The following is a 20,471-nucleotide window of genomic DNA, read 5'->3' on the forward strand; positions in this document are numbered from 1 at the left end:
AACAAATCATGATAAAATATTAGCATGTTCAAATGTAGAGAATACAAATTATTCAGAAAGGCTTTAAGAAGTAATTGATCATAAATATTATTCACTTCTTTTCTAAAATAATCACTTTATTTGAGAATTGATGTTTGATCATGAAAATTTTAAATTCAATTTGAAGTTGTATTTCAAATTCGAAAAATAACTTATAACTTATTTTTCAGTTCACTTTTCACTTTTGAAGTGGTATTTAAGTACATTCAAGCATTAACATTATTCCAAATATTTTTAAAAAAAATTAAGCATAACCAAATACAATTTTAACTTTTATATTAGGACTGTGTATCGATCGGTTCGGTTCGATTTTGACGTTTATCGATTTGACTTATCGGTTATTGATCATTATCGGTTTGGTTATTGATTTAACCGTTAAGATTTGACACAAAAAAAAAACACTGAAAATCACTTAGAAACAAGGTGACAAACCAAATGAACCATGCAAATGAGTTGATAAATTGCATCTTGCTCAAAAGCAAAGGTAAAACATTGTATAATAACCGAGAGTTTGAGACAACAAGAAATAAAAGTATGAAAACTAAACTCTAAGTGAAGGACTTTATATACTGAATGATAATAAATATAAATTATTAAGTTATTATCGGGTTATTGGTTAACCCGTTAAAAAAACCTTAACCCGTTAAAAAATTGATAATCCGATAATAAAAAAAATTAAAACCATTACCAAACCGTCAAAACCAATAACTCATTACCGATAAACCAATAACTTTTTTTTAATTCAATTTATCCATTTCGATTCAATTTTGAACAGGCCTATTCTATACGAACTCCATAAACTCCAAAAAAATGTGAAAAAAATTTAGAATCTATATACGACCAAATACATGCTCTATCCACCCCTAATAAAAAGGTAGAATTGAACAAACTTTTATTCACATGATCACATCCATCATTCAGAGCTCAATTACTTTCCAATGAGTGAATAAATAATTCCATCATAAAACTCCATGTTACTAATAAAACGTTCTAATTAAAAAAAACTATGCATTACTATTACAACTTTGCATTGCTAGCTAATACAAATATGTGATTTCTAGTATAAAACTCCTCATAGGAAATATTTACACAAAAAATATGTGTAGTAGCAATATGAAAGTCATGATGTTATTATGCAGTATATATGCACTAACAGTAAATAATTTAAATTTATAGGAATTTTGAACTAAAACTATTACAAAAACCCTTATGTTATTATTCACGTGAAAATAATCTGTATTTTATTTATTGCATAATAGTCTCTATATTATTATCCCTCAATAACTAGTATGTAAATCAAATGGCGCCAAATTATCCATTTATCTTTCACATTGTACCTATCACAGTGTTCATTTCGTCAATTTATACTCTCTTGGTTGGGGGTTGTGCCGCTCTGTCTTTCGATCGATACACAGTTGAGGAGGCCGATCACGAACGCTACAGGTGTGGAGCGATCCTGGTCAGGGAAGGCTAATATAGCTATTTTGCCTCACTTTCTTCTTTACAAATAAAAACTTGAAGATTTAGTTACGATTAGTCTATGTCAACAAATAGTTTGAAATACCTCAACTTTTAATTAGAGCAAGTCCGATTCAAATAGCAATAATTCGAAGCGCTAATCTGCACTATAGCTTCTCCCATTCCATTCCTTATTGTTGCTTTGCTTTTAGTGCTTAGATAAGTTTCTTTCTTTTGTAGCATGGTGGGATAGAAAGTTACTTTTCCCACGGTAGGGTAGGGAGAGATCAATCTTTCTCTTTACTAGAGCCAAGACTGTACGAGGGAAGAAAGACTTAAGTCGACTCAAGTGGAAATAATCAGACACATACTTAAAGGGTAGAAAAGGGGGACAATATTTAAGAGTTCAAAATATGAAAAAGTAAATACACGAAAAAATTTAAAGAGTCAAAAAGGGGGTCAATATTTACTATATATACATAAATAATAATTTTAATCATGTATAAACAGTATAATTTTATATCAAAGGGGGTTCAGCTGAACTCCTCAGACCTTCCTAGATTTGTTCCTGGTACCAAGTAACTTTGTCCAACAAGAATAGGACAAATATGAAGAAATCAACTAATTTTTTTTTATCTGTGCTAAAATTTGAACTCATTGACCACTAGACTATTGGATCACAATATTAAACCAAGAGCAAACCATACTACCTATGTTGCTTGGGCTCTCCAAAAAGATGATGCTATATCTGTGTCGGATACTTCAAAAATGTGTTACTTTTGGAGAATTCGATACACACCCTACAATATTTGTGAAGAGTTAGAGCAACATATGCATAGCATTACCACCATTATAAGAATTTTGAAGTAATTTACACTAAATCATTCAAAATTTAGCTATAAATCATGTTCGTAACTCAATAAACTATGTATTGGCGAAATAATTACCTTAAATCTGAGAATTTTTTTTGGAAGGAGTTTGTTGTTGAATGTAGGAGAAAATGACAACAATGGTTCCTTATGTTTGGGTTAGGTTCAAACTAGCCTAAATATGCTTTTGAATAAGTTTGGTCCTTTAAGTTTGTATAAACTTTTGGTCTCCATTAAAGATTTAATCAAATTTGTCAATTAAATTCACATGGTGAACCATGAAAACATAACCAAAAACATTAGGAATGTCAAATCCCAAAAATTCTTATTATATTTGGTTGTTTTAATTTAAAATATTTAGTAATTCGACTTAATTGATTTATGAAAACTTGACCATAGGCATCGGATTGAGGTATGAAATGAAGGATGAGTGTCACGACCCAATTCCTAAGGTCATGATGACACCTACTATAACCCACCGGTAGGTAAGCCAATCCGTCAATCCTGAACTTCAAATAATGGATTTGAGGGCAGAAACTAAACAAGAGTGGCAAATTATAAAGATAAGTAGAAAGAATAAGCGGAAGTAAAATAAAACATGATATAAACAACTAAAGATCCCTTTCAGAACCTGGAAGTCACAAGTACAGAGCTTCTATAAAATAAAAGACGAGTAAAAGTCCCGAAAGTAGACCGAAAATATATATACAACAATTGGCTAGTCTCAAAAGGCAAAAGACGGGTCATCCATACTGAAGGAGACAGAAATGGTCCAAAAACGTCAAGTGCTCACCTTAGTCTTTGAAGCTGACTACAACAGGCTCGATCTATCCATGCCGGTAGCTGGTGCTCGGTCCTGCATCACGAAAGTAGATGCATAGTGTAGTATGAGTACCAAGACAACAAGTACCCAGTAGGCATTATAGGCCGACTGAGCAGAAAAGGTAAAAACAATATGAAAAAGAGAAATAAGCCTAAATAGGAATCAACATAAGCATCTAAAGTGAAAAGAGTGCTCTCTATGAGAACTACAGCTAACTATACTCAACTGGGCCCCCATAAGCCTAGCAGGGACACTTGTATGCAAGTTAAATAAAAACCCGGACAAACACGTATAAGCCCGCCGAGTACATAGAATAGCTACAACTACCAAGGTTGAGAATCAAAAATCTGCGATGTCAGGAACCGAAGAACTGTATCATTTTCGAACCCAAAATCTCCAAGAGTCAACGAACAAGGGGTCAAGGTCAGGACTGAGACCCAGATGCTCGCCTGAATGTCCAACATGGCAAAGGCCAGGACTGGGTATCCGGATGCTTGCCATAATACATCGGTGCTGTCAAGACCGGAACTGGGTACCCAAATGCTCGTCGTAACACATCGATATGATCGAGGTCAGGATTGGGTACCCAAATTCTCGTCATACTAGCAAGCCGACAGAGGTCGGGGCTGGATACTCGAATGCTCCTCGATTATTCAGAACGAAGGCTGGGACTAGGTACTCGGATGTTCGAAGATAATTTATCCCATGGTGCCGAATATTCTCCTTTCAAACTAGATAATAACAGTACTGAGAATATCCTCCTCAATGTACCAACTGATATACCACCTAAACTTGAACTGAAGCCGAAGCCAAATGGTCATGAAATCTAATATTGCCGACGCATCTCGAAGTCATGATTATACTGAATTATGTACAAAGGTGTTATTAAGAGCAAGGGTATCGCCTAGCTATGGTCAACTACTAGGCACTAGCCCGCTACACCATTCTACAAGGATCTAAGTCTGCCGGAGCAACGTCGGGGCAACTAAAGCAGGTTTACAACCTATATTAAGGACAACATACTACACAATATCAACACCATGATCATTCAACTCTCCTAACAATACCGGCGAATAACGAAAAAATACACATGCTTTCAGATACCCAAAAACCCGATAAAAAGTCTAAACATGATGTCTAACACTTAAGACAGATAAGCTACCCAATCCAAATTCCATCAATCTCAACATGATTTCACACATTCCGGCTCAATCTAAAGAAAGGAAGGTTGTAGCTTACCTGTACGCGAGTTTTAAATCACTGTGCCGGAGTTTTTCCCTTCCGAATGGCCTCGAAACACTGCCACGCTGCAAAAAATAGAATCGCAACATTATTACGGTCGTTTAGACACTAATTTCATGATTTTCAGGGTCTAAAATGGAAAACTGTGGGACGCGCGTCTGAAATTTTGGATTTGACCCCAAAAATAGGTTCTAAACGTCAGCCTACTCTCACAAATCAATAGTATAACACAATTCGGGGTGGAAAACTACGCAGGACGAGCATGCAACCATAATTCGCAAAATTCGAATAAAAGGTCAAAAATGGCAGCTTCTTGATTATCTAATTCTGAAAAATCGAGATCCTTCCAACCCAAACAAATTCACTATGACGATCCTTGCGAAAACCCCCATAATCTATGTTACATTCCGTATTTTTGCATTTTGGATTATTCGTAAGCTAACGATTATAAATTCAAGGACTTTTAATTTTGAATTTTAAAAGAACATGATTTGTTGTAGATGCCAAGTTATATGAATAATTTATGTGTAGTAAAATACATCTCAAGAAGGACTCTTAAGCCAAATCAAAATAGAAGCCATCAAATATGTTTTTCTTAAAGTCACGTTTCGGGTAAGCTGACTTTGGGAGGCTATAACCTCTTTATAATTTGGGAATTTGGGAAAACTCTCAAAACGAAAGTTGTAGGTAATTGAAATATCTTTTCAACCATAGGTCGTGGGACGAAATGTGATATCGTAGTAATAAGATATAGACGTTTTAAGTCTGACAGGCCAAACTAAATAGTGAATTCGGCCCAACCCAATTCTAATTCGGGTCAGGCCCAATACCCACGAAATTAATCTAATTCTTATCTCTTCCTTCATACTTTAGACTAAGAAAATATTCAGAAAAATTTCCAGAGAGAGAGAGAGAGGAGAAGTTCTTGAGAGAAAAACCAAATTCGACCAAAATTAAAGCCCCGAATCTCAAAGCTCTTGAAGAGAAAATTGTTGTACGTCGCATTGGCTTCAATTTGAGCTAGATATCATCCACTAAGGAGAAGATTTTATGTGGTGCTGCAAATTTAAGGTAATATTAAAGTCTCCTTTTCATTGTTGACAAGTTTAGTTAGAGTTTTAACGGATTAGAACGGAGAAAATAGTGTTATAAACTAGTTTGGTGATTTGTTGAGATTTATAGGTTAAAGGGTTGTTTTAGGTAGATTAAATGGATGGAATTAGCTTAGTGATAATGTATAATAATGGTTGATATTGTTTTGATGTTGTTGATGAGTTGTTGTTCTTGAATTTGGAGGAAAAAGGTGTATGAAGATTGTGAATGTTCAAACCCATTTTTGGAATTGAGTAGCTGGTAGTAATTCGAGCATATCTCATTGTGTAGACCTTCGATTTTAGATATTAAACATGTTTTGGAAAGATAATACACGTACCTACAACTCTTATGTTTATGTCTTAGTCTATATCTGCTGTTATTATGTCGAAAACTGAGGATGAATCATAAGACAAATTCTGTCCAGATTCTGGATTGAAAAATCCTTCATGTATAGTTGTTCGTATTTTGATGATATCTCTTTGTAGAAAATGATTTTTGAGTTGATTTCTTTTGCATTGGAAACTTAAGACAGAGATATAAATGTTTCATGAAGGTCATAAAGTCCAGTTTTGCCATTTTCATTTTCAAAATTTAGATACAACGTGAGGTACTTGACTTTCCGAATTTACTGCTTTGGTAACATGAGTCGGATGGAAATATTCTAGGCTTATTGTCAATAATAGATTTTATTTTGTGTCAATATTTTGGATTGTTGATGTTGATTGATGATTATATGGCTGGTTTGAAAGTGGGAAAAGTGAGCGGTATAGGGAAGGTGCTGTCCAATTTTTTTTAGAAATAACCTATTAACGATAGACTACGTTTTATTCTTGTCCATAGCTTAACCATAGTGCTTAACGTTTTAATATAGGTTGAGACAATATTGGACAGCATATACGTATAAACGCTAAAGGTATGTAAAGTTAACATTTTCTTCTTTTGGCATGATCCATATGAAACGAACGAATGACGTATGCTTAAATTCCAAAGAAACTCTTATTCGTAGATATACTCGGATGGCTACCGTTCTTGATTTTCAAAATTTATATTGTTATGTCTTGACTCATGTGTATGATTCCAACCATTCTAGTTGGTATAACTCATGTTGTGGTATAATTCATATTTTAGTATAATCCATAATTGGTGTGATTCATAATGACTATTGTCTTGGTTTTCAAATGATGGACTGTTTTGCTTATTCTATTAAGTCTCCGATAATGATCAAATTTCACAAGGTTGCTAATGATACCTTGTTCGTGCATATTGTTATGGTATTATTCACCGAGTCCTACGATAGGCCGGGTATGTTATCATGTATGGATTCCACTACATTATTCACCGAGTCCCTTATTAGAGGGTCGGGTACGTGATATGATAATATGATATTATGATGATATGACGATATGATTATGGCACCGAGTCCCATAATGGGCCGGGTACGGTATCAGTGTACACTACTCTATTCACCGAGTTCTTTGCTAAAGGGCTGGGTATGGTATGTATATATACATATAACGATATATTGATATAATTGTGACACCGAGTTCCCTAACGGGCCGGGTATGATATATGATGATGATATGCATGTATTCATTTCATAAGACACAGGTACAGTGATTAGCTCCTGAATCTTTATTGCAGATGTGATCTCCTTTACGGTATTTTATGCTTTATATACTCGGTACATAGTTCGTACTGACCCCCTTTCTTCGGGGGGCTGTATTTCATGCCTGCAGGTACAGATACTCATTTTGGAGAGCCGCCAGCTTAGGATTCTACTCAACGAGTTTGAAGTGCTCCATTGTCTCGGAGTCCAAACTTTGGGTACTAATCCTTATAATGTATATATTTATGTATTTAGGGGTACGGCGGGGCCCTATCCCGTCATATGCTATTGTTAATCCTCTTAGAGGTCTGTAGACATATGAGTAGGTTGTATATAGATGTTGTCCGGTGTACTAGTATGACTTATGTTTTTGGACGTTTACATTCAGAATGGAAGCCTTGTCGGCTTACATATTATGTTATCTTATTTTTGACAATTAAGACTCCCAAGAAATAGGTGATTTTGGTATATATATAAGTAACAGTTTGAGACGACGTGCTACCCATATAAATCTTATATCATGTTTAATTGCCGATTGACTATAGATAATAGGTGTGTATATGAGGGTCCAATTCGGACACTAGTCACGGGGTTAGGTCATGACAATCTAGCCTCAAAATTACTCAAATTGGGTTATAATTGATCAAGTTACAACCTCCACAATTTCAACAAAATACAATACCGAAAATCACTAGAGCAATAGCTAAATTTATTTTTTTTACCTCACACGAAGATTCTCCTCGCGTTTCCGATCTCACCACTAGATTCCCCACGAAAATCTCTTAAATTTGGACTTTTATATCGTCAAATTTGAGCTTGAAACGAAAAAGAAATCAAGGTATGAATTGAAGCTAATTTCCAAGTAAATGCTATAAATTGGTTGATTTAATAGAGGCGAGGGTGCACCAGCGCACCACCAGATTTCAGCAATTATCAAATCCTTGATTCCGACGCTCCGGACTCATCTAGAGTCGTAAAAACACAAACCTTATATGGAATATGATTGGATATGATATTCCAGACTCGTCGGTGTAGTCAAAATTCCTATCAGAGATCGTTATAATAAAATGTAGGTCCCATCTCTGAATACCAAAATCCACCGAGGGGGTCAAAATAAACCTGGAAGTCTCGAGAACCGAACTAAAGGTCGTTCTACACTAAACTCGATGTTTCAAAGCTAACCACGTTGTCAGAATTCCCATCCGAGTGCGTGTTTCAAGAATGGTGACCAAAGTCAACCATAAGCTAACCTTCAAAGTCAAAAGAGTCATTCTCGAGCTAATGGAACCGTCAGAATTCCGTTCTAAGGTCGTTTTCCTGAAGTTATGATCGAAGTCAATTTTTCAAGTTATAAAAGCTCTGAAACAGGGAAACGGGTCTAAAACCCAAACGACAACCAGACGGCCGTGCTACCGGTGCCAGCAGGTCATAAATGACTTGGGATCGCTATAGAAATGCTCTAAACGATGAAACAGAAGCAGTATTAGAAAAATGACCTGGAGGGTCATTACAATGAATCCGGCTTAGAATATAGTAGCTTGAACTGTTTAGGTTCTTTGCACCTAAATAAATATTAAATTTTAAAAAAAAAAATTGGTAAACTCTTCCAAATGGTTAATTAGCTTATTTGATTTATTGCGTCATCCATAATATTAAGAAGGGGAAAAGATCAAAAATATTGCTGAACTATTTATAATAGATAAAATTTACCTATCGTGATAATTTTGGGTTAAAATTGATACCCGCGTTATATTTTTGGCTAAAAAACAACCTCCAACTATCCAAATGGACCAAACAGTTGTTTCAAAATAAAGAAAAAATGGTCAATTTAGCGAAGGAGTAAATTTGACATATTTTGAATAATTTAAAGTTAATTTTAGCCATTTAATAGAGCAAGGTAAATAATTAATGAAACGAAACAGGACATATGAACTATATTTTGAATTTAAAAAGTAATAGAGCATGATAGGACAGGTCAAAACCTGACGGGGCAAGAGAAGGTGAAATTTTAAAAAAGAATATTAAAAGCAAGATGGTACGGACTAAAATAATGCAACGGTTGCTAAAATCTTATTTCCTGAATCATTGTATATTTAAATTTTACTGATCAACGATGAAGATGCTCATAGCCACACTTGTCAACGACGGCTAACACTAAGTAGTACGTGATGACAAATATTTTCTTTTTTTATCTTATATTTTCCAATTGGAGGGACATATTTGCGGGGTAAAAAATAATGTTTTTTTTTTCCAACAATTATTAGAACAGTCAATTAGAGTGAGCATGCAGTTGAAAATGATATCATACAAGTTGTGATTTATAAAAAGAATAGGTAATTATTATCTTGTTGTTATTACTGCCTACTATTATTAAATTATTTTCATCTTTTTTGATTGAGTTGAGGAATTGTTATTTTTATTCTCGTAAAATAAAAATAAGAATTATGTATACATTATCTTTCTCATATCCCACTTATAAAATTATATTGAATATATTGCTATGAAGTGTGAATATATTGTTATTAGGTGTGATAACGAGGAAAAAACAAACGATTTGAACTAAATTGTTCAAGTATAATATTTTTGATAATCATCCAAATATCATCACTCTTATAATTAATCAAGTCGTATATTTTGCGATTATTTTTAACCTTTTAGATAAAACTTATTTTTATTACTGCAATTACAATATCTATAAATATTTAGAGTAATTTCATAAATAGAGTCGGGAGAAATCGATTTGTACATAGACATTTATCCCTATCTCGTGAAGATAAATAAATTATTTTTAAAATGACCATCGGCTGCAATGAAGCATTTTGAAACTAAGTCTGAAGAGGGAATACAGAATTGAAAAAGTAGATAATGTAAAAAAGAACAATGAAAATAACAAATAATACGGTAAATAAAGCAAAGGAAACAATAAATAATTATAAAGAGTGATAGTAATACTACCGAGAAGAAAAAACTAAACAACGCTCGATTACCTACTAACTTTTTACCCTAATCTTTAACCTTCATATCTCCTATCTAAGGTCAGGGTCATGTACTTGGTAAGTTACAGGTGTGTCATGTCTTATCTACTCACATCTCCTCAATACTTTCATCAGTCTATATCTCTACCTTTTTAGACCCACCACAACCAACCTCTCACATCTCCTCACTAAGACATCCGTGCATCTTCTCTGCACATGTCCGAATTATCTTAGCTTCGTTTCCTTCATCATGTCCACCATGAGGGTCGCTTCCACCTTGTCCGTAAATATTTTCATTTTTAATCATATTTTTTTAATATGCCCACATATCTATCTCAACATTCTCATTTTCACTACTTTATTTCTTATGAACGTGTGAACTCCTCAAGTAAACTTGCAACTTAAATTTTTCAATTTTCCTGCAGACCTCACGGTTTGTTCGATTATTATCAACTTCAATCTTTTTGTACATTTGGTACAAGCATGCTTAGATAAAGGTTTTTTTTTTTTTGGAAAATAGATAATGGTTAATACATGTATACCCACATAATTTATCACGGATAGGGTCCAACCACGTGCATTTAATTAGATTAAATTTAATCCGAATTTACGGAGTGTTACGCGCATATTCCATAAATTTTTTGATATTCACAAATTAAAGAGGTGAATGCATCAAATATTGTCTTTTTTTAAAAGTGAAGTGATCAAGAGACGATCTTCCTCTAGATCAAATCAAAATATCAAAGTGATGTTCGGCGTTGTTGACGATCGAATACATTACAAACATATCCAAATTATCCTACGTTCGAGAAAATATGCTACAAACGACTCTTGAATTATGGGGAAAAAAATCAGAAGAGGAGAAACAAAGAAATATACATAATTTTACTTTTAATTTGATAAATAAAATCACTTCATTTTAGAAATAAATGTCAAAAACACACCTAAATTATTTTCCTTTTTTGAGTTTAATACCTAAAATATTGTGAGCGTGAGTTTCATACCTAAACTATCACTTATTAGTTTGAAAAACACACTTTTAATAATTGTTTGATAATATAAAAGTAAAATGAAACTAACACCACGTTTCATTACCTTATTCATTTAGGGGCCGATTGGATTATGGGATAAACACAAAGCTAATACATGAATAATTTTGGTTATTCATGTATTAATTTTATATCATGTTTGGTTTGCAGATAGGATAAAAGTTATTCATGTATTACTTTTATACAATGTTTGATTGCGTTTTTTGTAATCCTACATAATTAATACTTACGTAACTTATGAGGAAATCTATGTATAAGTTATGCGGGATAAAAAGTGAAAGAAGTTATGTGGTATTAATTATGCATATATTAAAATAATAAAAAAATGACATAAAGTATCACCTAAAGTTGTGTCCAATTTTCAAAAACACACCTTAAATATGTTGGCGTCCTATTATCCCTAAACAATTTTGTAACTTAGCAAATTAATAAGAAAGAGAGATAATAAGAAAAAGAGAGAGAAATGAGAGAATTTTGTATATTAATTCTCTAATCCGCAAGGCTATTTATAGCCGAGGAAATTAAAGGATAAGGAAGAGAGTAAGTAGAGGGCAATTAGAGGATAAGGAAGAGAGTAAGTGGAATTTTTTCAACATTTTTGATACGTCCAAAGCTTCTGAACTGCCCCAAAAACACTTTTGAAAACACTGTTCCTAAGAAATAAAGAATGTTTAATGATAATTTAATATTACTAAATTTGACATGATTTGAGAAAGATCTAACGAATAAAATAAGAGATTATTCACAATAATATAGTTTAATACTCAAATCTCAATAATCTCCGACACGACGTCGTGTTCCCCTGAATAAACAAGGAAAATAAAAATTGTGATGTCATTGTAACTTATAGCCAATGATTTCCTTTTAATTTAATTTATTAATAACAAGATATTTTGTTTACGTATGCCAGAATTTTTTTTGTTAAAAAAAGGTTATTAAGATTTAACGTTTTGCATATATAATTGTATATTCCACCAACAATTATAGTGTTGTTGTAATATATATTTTTTTCACTCCTCATCGAAAGTTTTGGACTCGAATTTTGAGTATGAAATCACCTTTATTTAGTAAAGAGAGATGCAAGTTATGGCACATAAATTTATCTGAATCCGTTATTTTCAACAAGAAGCATTAATTTATATGCAAAAATTCACTAGAAGATATAACAAATCCGTAGTTAATATAATGAATCCATGATTTTTAAATACGACGTATTCAATCTAAAAACCTTAAAGTTTGAACTCGCGCACAGAGTTTAGATTCAAGAATCCCCTTATTTATAAGGAGTATTTTATTAGTGGGACTGTTCAACGTAAATTTAAATTAATCAAATTTCATAATAAATACCAAATACAGAATAATAAACCAAAAAAAAAGATAATTGTGTGAGTATCCTATCTGTACTATCACTAAATATCTATAGAAACACACTTCAACTATTAAACTATTTACTTTTCCTTCCTGAAATATTATTATTATTCACTTTTCCTACCTGACATAAAACATCTTCTTTCTTTTGACATATTGCATGTACACTAATCATCACTATAAATAACTCTATAATACATCCTTGGAACCTCACAAAGCAATTACTAGTAGTATCTAAGATATAGTACTATTATTCTCTTAGAGAAAATTAATTAATTAAATGGCATCACTAGTTTCAAGTTGGTCTTCAGAAGTGAATTCAATTCCAGAAAAATATGTGGTTCCATTGGAAAAAAGGGTAATCGCAGATGTACCAATTGGTAAACATATTCCAATTATTGATTTAACACAACCTTCTTCTCATTCTATTCAACAAATCATCAAAGCTTCTGCTGAGTTTGGTCTCTTTCAGGTTAATTATATTCTCTCTTTTCTTGTTATACATCAAGAAATCTTTTTTTTTTCTTTTGATTTCTCCATCGATGTTAATTTTGAGTATTTGTTTTGAAGATCTAACTAATTTTTTGAAATTTTCATCTAATGTTTGGTATATGTATTCAGGTCGACGATCTAGGTAGATTGTGTTTGACTGTCTTATTAGCACCACTTTTAGAAGTTAGTTAAGTTATATTGAGATTATAATGTGGGGATTATATATAATAGAGGCTAGAATGTTTAGAACTTTTTTTTTGTTTGTTTCATGTGGCATTTGGTATCTTAAAAAGGGTTCTGACTAGTTTTTATGATTACTCACCTAGTATTTGATATTTACTTTGGAGTTGGGGAGGGGGGGACTTGACTATTATTATTATTTTTTAAGTTTTCACCCATTATTCAATATTTATTACTTGGGAGTCTTAACTAGTTCTTTTTATTTTACATTGATATCCACTTTTGGAGTCTGCCGTTCTGACTAGCTAGTTGTTGACAATCTTATAGCACTTTTAGGGATTGTTTAATTTGTGAACAAGTTATTCTAGGAATATAGTGTAGTGATTACAATATGGAGATTAAATAATAGTAGGTTATGTATGGTCACTGCACTTTTCGGATTAGAACAATAAAATCATGAAATTACTTTTTATCACGCTAACGTAATTGAATTTTATTCACTATAACAGGTGATCAACCATGGAGTTTCACCAACCCTATTGGCTGATGCCTTAGCAGTTTGCAAAGAGTTCTTTAAGCTGCCAATTGAGGACAAAGCAAAATTTGTTGAGAAAGATGAGGGCTTAAGTGACTTTGAACCATCAATTGACCAAAGACCAAAGCTTTACATTGAAAAAGAATACACTCCAAACAAGAATGGCTCAAACACTAATAATAATGTCAAGGAAACTGTCTTTTGGAAAGACACTTTTGGACATGGTTGTCATCCCCTCACTCAAGATGTCATCAATTCTTGGCCTGAAAAACCACAAAAATATAGGTATATTATATACATTGCTTGTACTATATATTGATCTCCTAAGTCGGTGTTCGATACCCACACTAAGGTTTTGTTTGGCCAAGTGTTTTTATATACTAAAAATAGCATGTCAGAGTATGATATATGTACAATTCATGTATAATATGCATATAACCAGTTCATAATCTTTGTATACTGGTTAGAGAAAATAAACAGTGAATCCAATCGACTATTTATGTAAAACATCCTTATATTAATCTTGCTTTATTTTGTTTCATTTTTAGAGAGCTGATAAGTGAATATGCATTGGAATTAAGGAAATTGAGCTTGAGGATATTGGATTTAATGTGTGAAGGACTTGGGCTTGAAGTTGGGTATTTCGGCCAAGAACATAGCCAAACTCAATTAATGGTGACCCATCATTACCCACAATGTCCAGACCCAAATTCAACAATAGGTATAGCTGAACATTGTGATGGTGCACTTATCAATTTGGTCCAACAAGAACTAAGTGGATTGCATGTGAGATCCAAAGATGGAAAATGGTTTGGTGTTGAACCAATTCCTGGTGCACTTGTTGTCATCAATGGTTTGATCTTAAAGGTATCACATACTTCTTCTTACTTCAAACACATATTATTTTTTTGTTGATCGACTAATTCTGATTCGCATCAAATTTTTTTTTGGTATAGTCGGTGTTAATGCTCCTTACCAAGAGTATAGTGCTCCTTACCAAAATATTTGGTTAAAATAATACAAATCTTTACCACTTCACCACAATCTTGATTGATAAATATATATATATCCCTTCCTTATGTGGCAACATTTTATTTTTCAGTCCGTGTATAAAAGAATGACAATTTTTAAAATTTTGAAATGATTTAAGTTAACTTCTCTTTAACCTGTCATATAAATGTTATATAGTGTTTCAGATAACACGTTACAAAAGTCTTAAAATCAAACAAATATTATGACATATTTATGACCACAAATATGAAAAATCATCCACTTTTTCTTAAACTCCGTATCTATTCAAACTTTGATACATAAATTAGAATAATGAAGATATTTATTTTAGCTTTTCCTTATGATACACAAGATTCAGTTGCAAATATACCCTATTGTTTAATATCAAACATTTACCTCCTTATATTATGAAAATCCTACGATTAATATTATCTTACTCTGAGGATATACCTTGCTCCAATCCACGTACTTCGCCGAAATTTTACATACCTCTTGTAATCCTAGTGATTTATTAATTTGTTCACTTGTTTAAATATTGATATCGCTTATGAAAAATTCTGCATACGTCACTACAACGATTTTGTGTAGGTTGTCAGCAATGGAAAGCTATTAGCTGGAGTGCATAGAGTTGTGACAAATTCAACTTCTGATAGAACATCAGTTGGAAGCTTAATAAGTCCAATTGAGTGCATCATTGAACCTGCAAAATTACTTATAAATGAGAGCAATCCACCTTTATTCAAATCATTTTCATATACAGAGTATTTGGGATATTATTTCAGTGACACTACTGAAATTGAAGCAGCATTGAAACCATTCAAGCTCTAGGCTTTGGGGGGGAAAATGATCATCTTTGTGTTTGTTGTAATTTAAGTTTCTATATTTGTGTTATCTTATGTCATATGATGTGTTTGGTTGTACTATTTAGTTACTATGTTGTATGGACTTTTCTAAGTTTGAACTTTGATCATGCTTGTTTGAATTTAAGTGAATAAGTTGGTTGTGGCACATATTGTAATGTTCAAATTGAAATAAATTGGTTGTGCCACATATTGTAATGTTTAAATTTTCAACTCTGCTACATCATAAATTATTGTGATAGAGGGTAAGTATTCATCTAATTTTGATCAAGGGTTTTAAATTTGAGCCTAAGTATGGAGTCGCCTTGAGAACATTAGTCCAAAGCTGATACTGAATATCGAGTCGAAAATAAAAAAGAAATGGAATATTTCCTTGTCCTTGTGTTAAAAGACTAGCCTGGATTGCAAGTTTTTGGATTATTTTTTTTTAGTATTTAGGGTATGTTCAATTTCTCATATTTGGTTGGTCGGAATTTTTGAAAAATATTTTTTCTAAGAAAATAAGTTCTTTAATAATGAGAAAATGACTTCTCTAATTGAAGTAAGGAAAACAAGTTTCATAAGTGACATTATTCCAAATTCATCATCTCCTCTCCATCCTCCAACGCACCTCCTGATTTTCATCCTCACCACCCTATATCCCGTCACTTGCACCTCTCATAGTATTGTCTAGATTATATATAAATATTTTGAGCATAATATTTTTTACTTACAGATCAAACACAAGAAAATAAATTAAAAAATAAATTTATTTTCCTCAAAACATTTTCTAAGAAAATATTTTTCTTCCTACCGACACACCTTTAATAATCATTTGAAATGTAATTGAGAAACAAGTACTTTTGAAGAGGGAATCTTTCTTGAAGTTTTAAAGTGCACATTTCAAACTCGAAAACTATATCAATTTTAATATTTGTTCAATTTTAATGAAATTTTACATGTAAACCTATGCTTCGCGCTTGACCAACAATATTAAATTTAGATGAATCTGATGATGAAATGTCGCATTCGCCTATTTTCCCCTATGTTATGGAGATAAAAAAAGATATCTTGGAATAAAATATCTCATGATAATTTTAAAAATTGATTCAACTGCCATAAAAATATTAAAAAGTTTTTTTAAAAAAAAAAAGTTTAGTAACTTACTACACAACTCTAATAAGTATTGTACTCATTATCTTAGAATTAAATAGATATATCTTGTCCGAGTAGTGTCATAGGACTTTACAAACTTAACATAACGCATAAATAATTAAGTAGTGAAATGATTAATTACTATGATAAATATAATTACAAGAGTATTTGGGATATTATTTAGTGACACTAGTGAAATTGAAGCAGCACTAAAACCATACAAGTTCATGTTTGTATTTGTTTGTAATGTAATAAAAGTTTCTATGTTTTCATAAGTTGTGTTTTGGATGAATAAATTTTATAATACTTGTTTGAATTTAGAGTAAATAAATTGGTTTGTGCCACGTATATATTACAATTGCTCAAAAAAATTCAATTTTATTAATTCCATCATGCATAAAAAGCAGTGGCGAGATTAGAGGCATGTCTTCAATCGTTGAGATCCTTAGCGTTGAATTCATTATATTTTTAAAATTATGTATTTAAATATGGTGTTGCAACATTACAATTACCTATATGTTGAAAGGCCTTTTTTTATGTTTTTGATTAATTCTTGTTGAAGAAAGAAAAAGTCTCGCATCGATGGTTATTGAGATGTGTGGTCTCCTTATATGAATTTAGACAATCTTTTCTTCATGAGCTAGCTTTTGGGTTGAGTTAGACCCAATATTTATTTTTTTACATGGTATAAGAGCAGGACGCTCATGTCACTGCGTGAAGTGGGATGTTGAAGAATAAAAAAGTCTCACATCGATGATTGATGAGATAGGTGGTCTCTTTATATGCACTTGGACCATCCTTCTCTCATAAACTAGCTTTTAGGTGGAATTAAGCCCAAGATCCATTTCTTTACCATTGTAACTTTGTAACCATCAAAAAAACTATCATCATACTCTATTTATTGCATAGTACAACTGATTTCTAATGGCTCCTACTTAATAATTGTATGGCGGAATATATTGTTATTATTTTGGATTAATACTCATTTTTTGCCTGTAGATGAGGATTTAAAATTTAAACTTGATAAATTCGACTTTTTAGGTTCTTACTATGTGTCAAATGAGCAGGTTAGGCAGGAGAGGTCACAAGCTACCACTACTACGTAATCTACTTCTACTGCTACTTGAAATCGGTGAAAATAGACGGAATTACTAAATGAATTGGGCTAGAATTGGCCCAAAAATTACTTGGACTAAAATGGGTTAAAAATGGATAGGGTTCATAAACTTGACCTATTATTTTTGAAGGGTTTTAAAATGCTAAACTAAAAAGAATATTTGGACGCTTCTAGTAGAAGGATTTTTAAGAAATCATGTTACTCAAATTTGTACGATATCATTTTGAATAAAGCAATTTGAAAAATATGAATACTTTTAACACAAGAAAATGTCCAAATTTATCTTCTTCTATTGAAAACGATTTAAAATTAGACTTCATTATTTGATCACTAACATTCTTGTTATTAAAATATCATATCATATTTATCATTAATTCTAGCAAAGCTTCAGCATGAAATAAGGAGCTACAAAGAACCAACTCATTCAAAATGTTAACTCAATGATTTCACAAATATCAAAATATTTCGATAAGAGATCTACAGTCAAATTTTGCTATAACATTCATTATTCGTTATAACAACATTTCAGTATAAGGGTCTAATTTTCTCCAAAACCAATCTTCATATTATATTTTATTTCTACTTTTATTCTTGTTGTAAAAGTATCCTCCGCTATATTCCATTAAAAAAATTATTCTTACAAATCTTTGGAAATATTGAACACTTATTATGTAATTATGGTTATTGTGATAGAGTGAAAAATTCTACAACATCGAACTTATAATATACATGGTACAAGAACAATGATGCATAAAAAATCAAATTAAATTTAAATAGTAATCTCAAATAAAAGTAAATCTTAAAAATGAGTTAGAATTGGGCTAAAATGGATATCACTTTTAAAACGTGTTATGTTGGATTGGCTAAAAAAATTAGCCCAATATAAAATTATCTTTATGTTAAATTCATAAAATTTTGGACGAATTGGATAGATCGCCAACTTTGGGTCATATTTGACAAACCTAATTCTTACTTCTTAGAAGTAAGAACCATGGTGCACTTTTAAACTAGATCAAATCTAACATTTGTTAAGATTTTAGTCAATTTATTTTGCTGTGTAAATAAATTTACGCACATCAAAAATATTAAACTTAATGAACCTGGTGAAGAAACGTTGCATCCACTTCTCTTCCCCTAGTCTAGAGAGATGGGGAAAAGAGAGGAAATTTTGAAAATAACATTGTAGATGATAAAATTCACGTAGAGAAAATAATAATTAAGAACGAAAAATATCTCAACAATCATAGTATTTGATTTCAAATATAAGTATTACAATCTGTATGAATATTCGTCTTTTCGAATATAATTCAAGGGCTCTTGAGCTTGATCTTGAATATTGTTAAACTCGACGATTTGATCTTGACTTGTACTTCAATTCAAAGATTTTTGGGCTTGATCTTGAATTTTGTGGTCTTGATCTTGATTTGTGGATTTGATGAATTTGATCTTCACTTGTTGGGATTGTTCTTGGATCTGGTGGTCTTGATCTTGAGTTGTTCTTGAACTCTTGAACTTGTAGCTTGTAGAGAAATCTGGTGTTTGATCCACGAGCTCTCTCTGGCTTCTTGTTAGAATTCTGGTGTCTTTTCTAAATTATGAGGACCCCTATTTATAGTTATGGAATAGAGGAAATGTGATAAGAACAGACATCCGTTCGGCCAATCAAATTTAAGTGACGTGGCATATTGGGCTTTATCGAAATGAACTTGTCATTTTGACACATGGAATGATCCTATTGGTTTATTTATTTGACTTGGCATGTCACGTCATTTGACACGTGGCACCAAATTGGGCCTCTAGGATGAGGTGATATTGAATTTAGCAAAGTGGGCTCATCATATGTAGCCCAAAACAATGGATTTAGATTTTTAATTAAATATACATTAAATTAAAAGGTTAATTGAAAGAAAAAAGAATAACAAAAAATTGTATAAATACCTGAAGCCACAACTAGTGAACTAGAAAAGAAGTACAAATGATCTTCATTCTTAGACAAAGAAAAGTGTGTAAAAGTTTATGAATATCTTGCTCTATATAATGGGAATTGAAAATCTTCTTAAGGTAAGTTTTATATTTTAAATAATCTTCTTTAGCTAAATTTATGATTTAGTTCCAACTTTTAATTAACTTGGCATATTCACGAATCTGATTATATTAATTATTGAATTGACCACCATAACTAAATTCCCCCTTGAATTTTTTACATTTCCCGCCTATTTTTTTATTCCTTCTAAACAAACAATTTTAGTATGTGTTAGACATATGATTTGAAGTTCAAATTTAAAGTACTGATTTGAAATTAATGTTTGTTTATGATATAGAGTGGTGCTAAATGGGCAAATTGAATCAAATATGAACGGATTAAAAATGAATCAACATAAAATAAGTAATAATCTGATTCGCTCATATTTTGAGTAAAAAATGATCAACGTAAACATTGTCCTCATTATCACATTTTCCTAAATGTCTCTAACGAATAAGTATGTTCAACTCCTCTTCATTCCTCTTCTCATTATTTTATTTAAGCTCTTGCTTAGATTGCTGATACATGACATAAGTTAAAATTAATTATTAAGATTTAACTAACTAAAGTATCTAAACTATATATGATTAAGTAT

At 31.8% G+C, this 20,471-nt stretch overlaps 1 protein-coding gene across 1 annotated transcript; it reads left to right on the forward strand.

Moving 5' to 3' along the window:
- Positions 1–12,695: 12,695 nt before the first annotated feature.
- LOC129902268 (hyoscyamine 6-dioxygenase-like) lies at positions 12,696–15,724 on the forward strand. The gene is made up of 4 exons (XM_055977420.1): positions 12,696–12,996; positions 13,706–14,016; positions 14,280–14,598; positions 15,331–15,724. The coding sequence occupies exons 1-4, from the start codon at positions 12,805–12,807 to the stop codon at positions 15,568–15,570; spliced, it is 1,062 nt and encodes a 353-aa protein (XP_055833395.1). The 5' UTR covers positions 12,696–12,804; the 3' UTR covers positions 15,571–15,724.
- Positions 15,725–20,471: the final 4,747 nt, after the last annotated feature.

Source organism: Solanum dulcamara, chromosome 9 (genome assembly GCF_947179165.1).
Source record: "Solanum dulcamara chromosome 9, daSolDulc1.2, whole genome shotgun sequence".
In the NCBI taxonomy this organism is placed as follows: Eukaryota; Viridiplantae; Streptophyta; class Magnoliopsida; order Solanales; family Solanaceae; genus Solanum; species Solanum dulcamara.

Bases quoted from the DNA above. Each gene is read 5' to 3' on its own strand.
- LOC129902268 (XM_055977420.1), top strand. From the start codon at position 12,805: ATGGCATCACTAGTTTCAAGTTGGTCTTCAGAAGTGAATTCAATTCCA. The intron at 14,017-14,279 runs GTATATTATATA...TTTCATTTTTAG, and splicing joins GAAAAACCACAAAAATATAG to AGAGCTGATAAGTGAATATG. The intron at 14,599-15,330 runs GTATCACATACT...GATTTTGTGTAG, and splicing joins TCAATGGTTTGATCTTAAAG to GTTGTCAGCAATGGAAAGCT.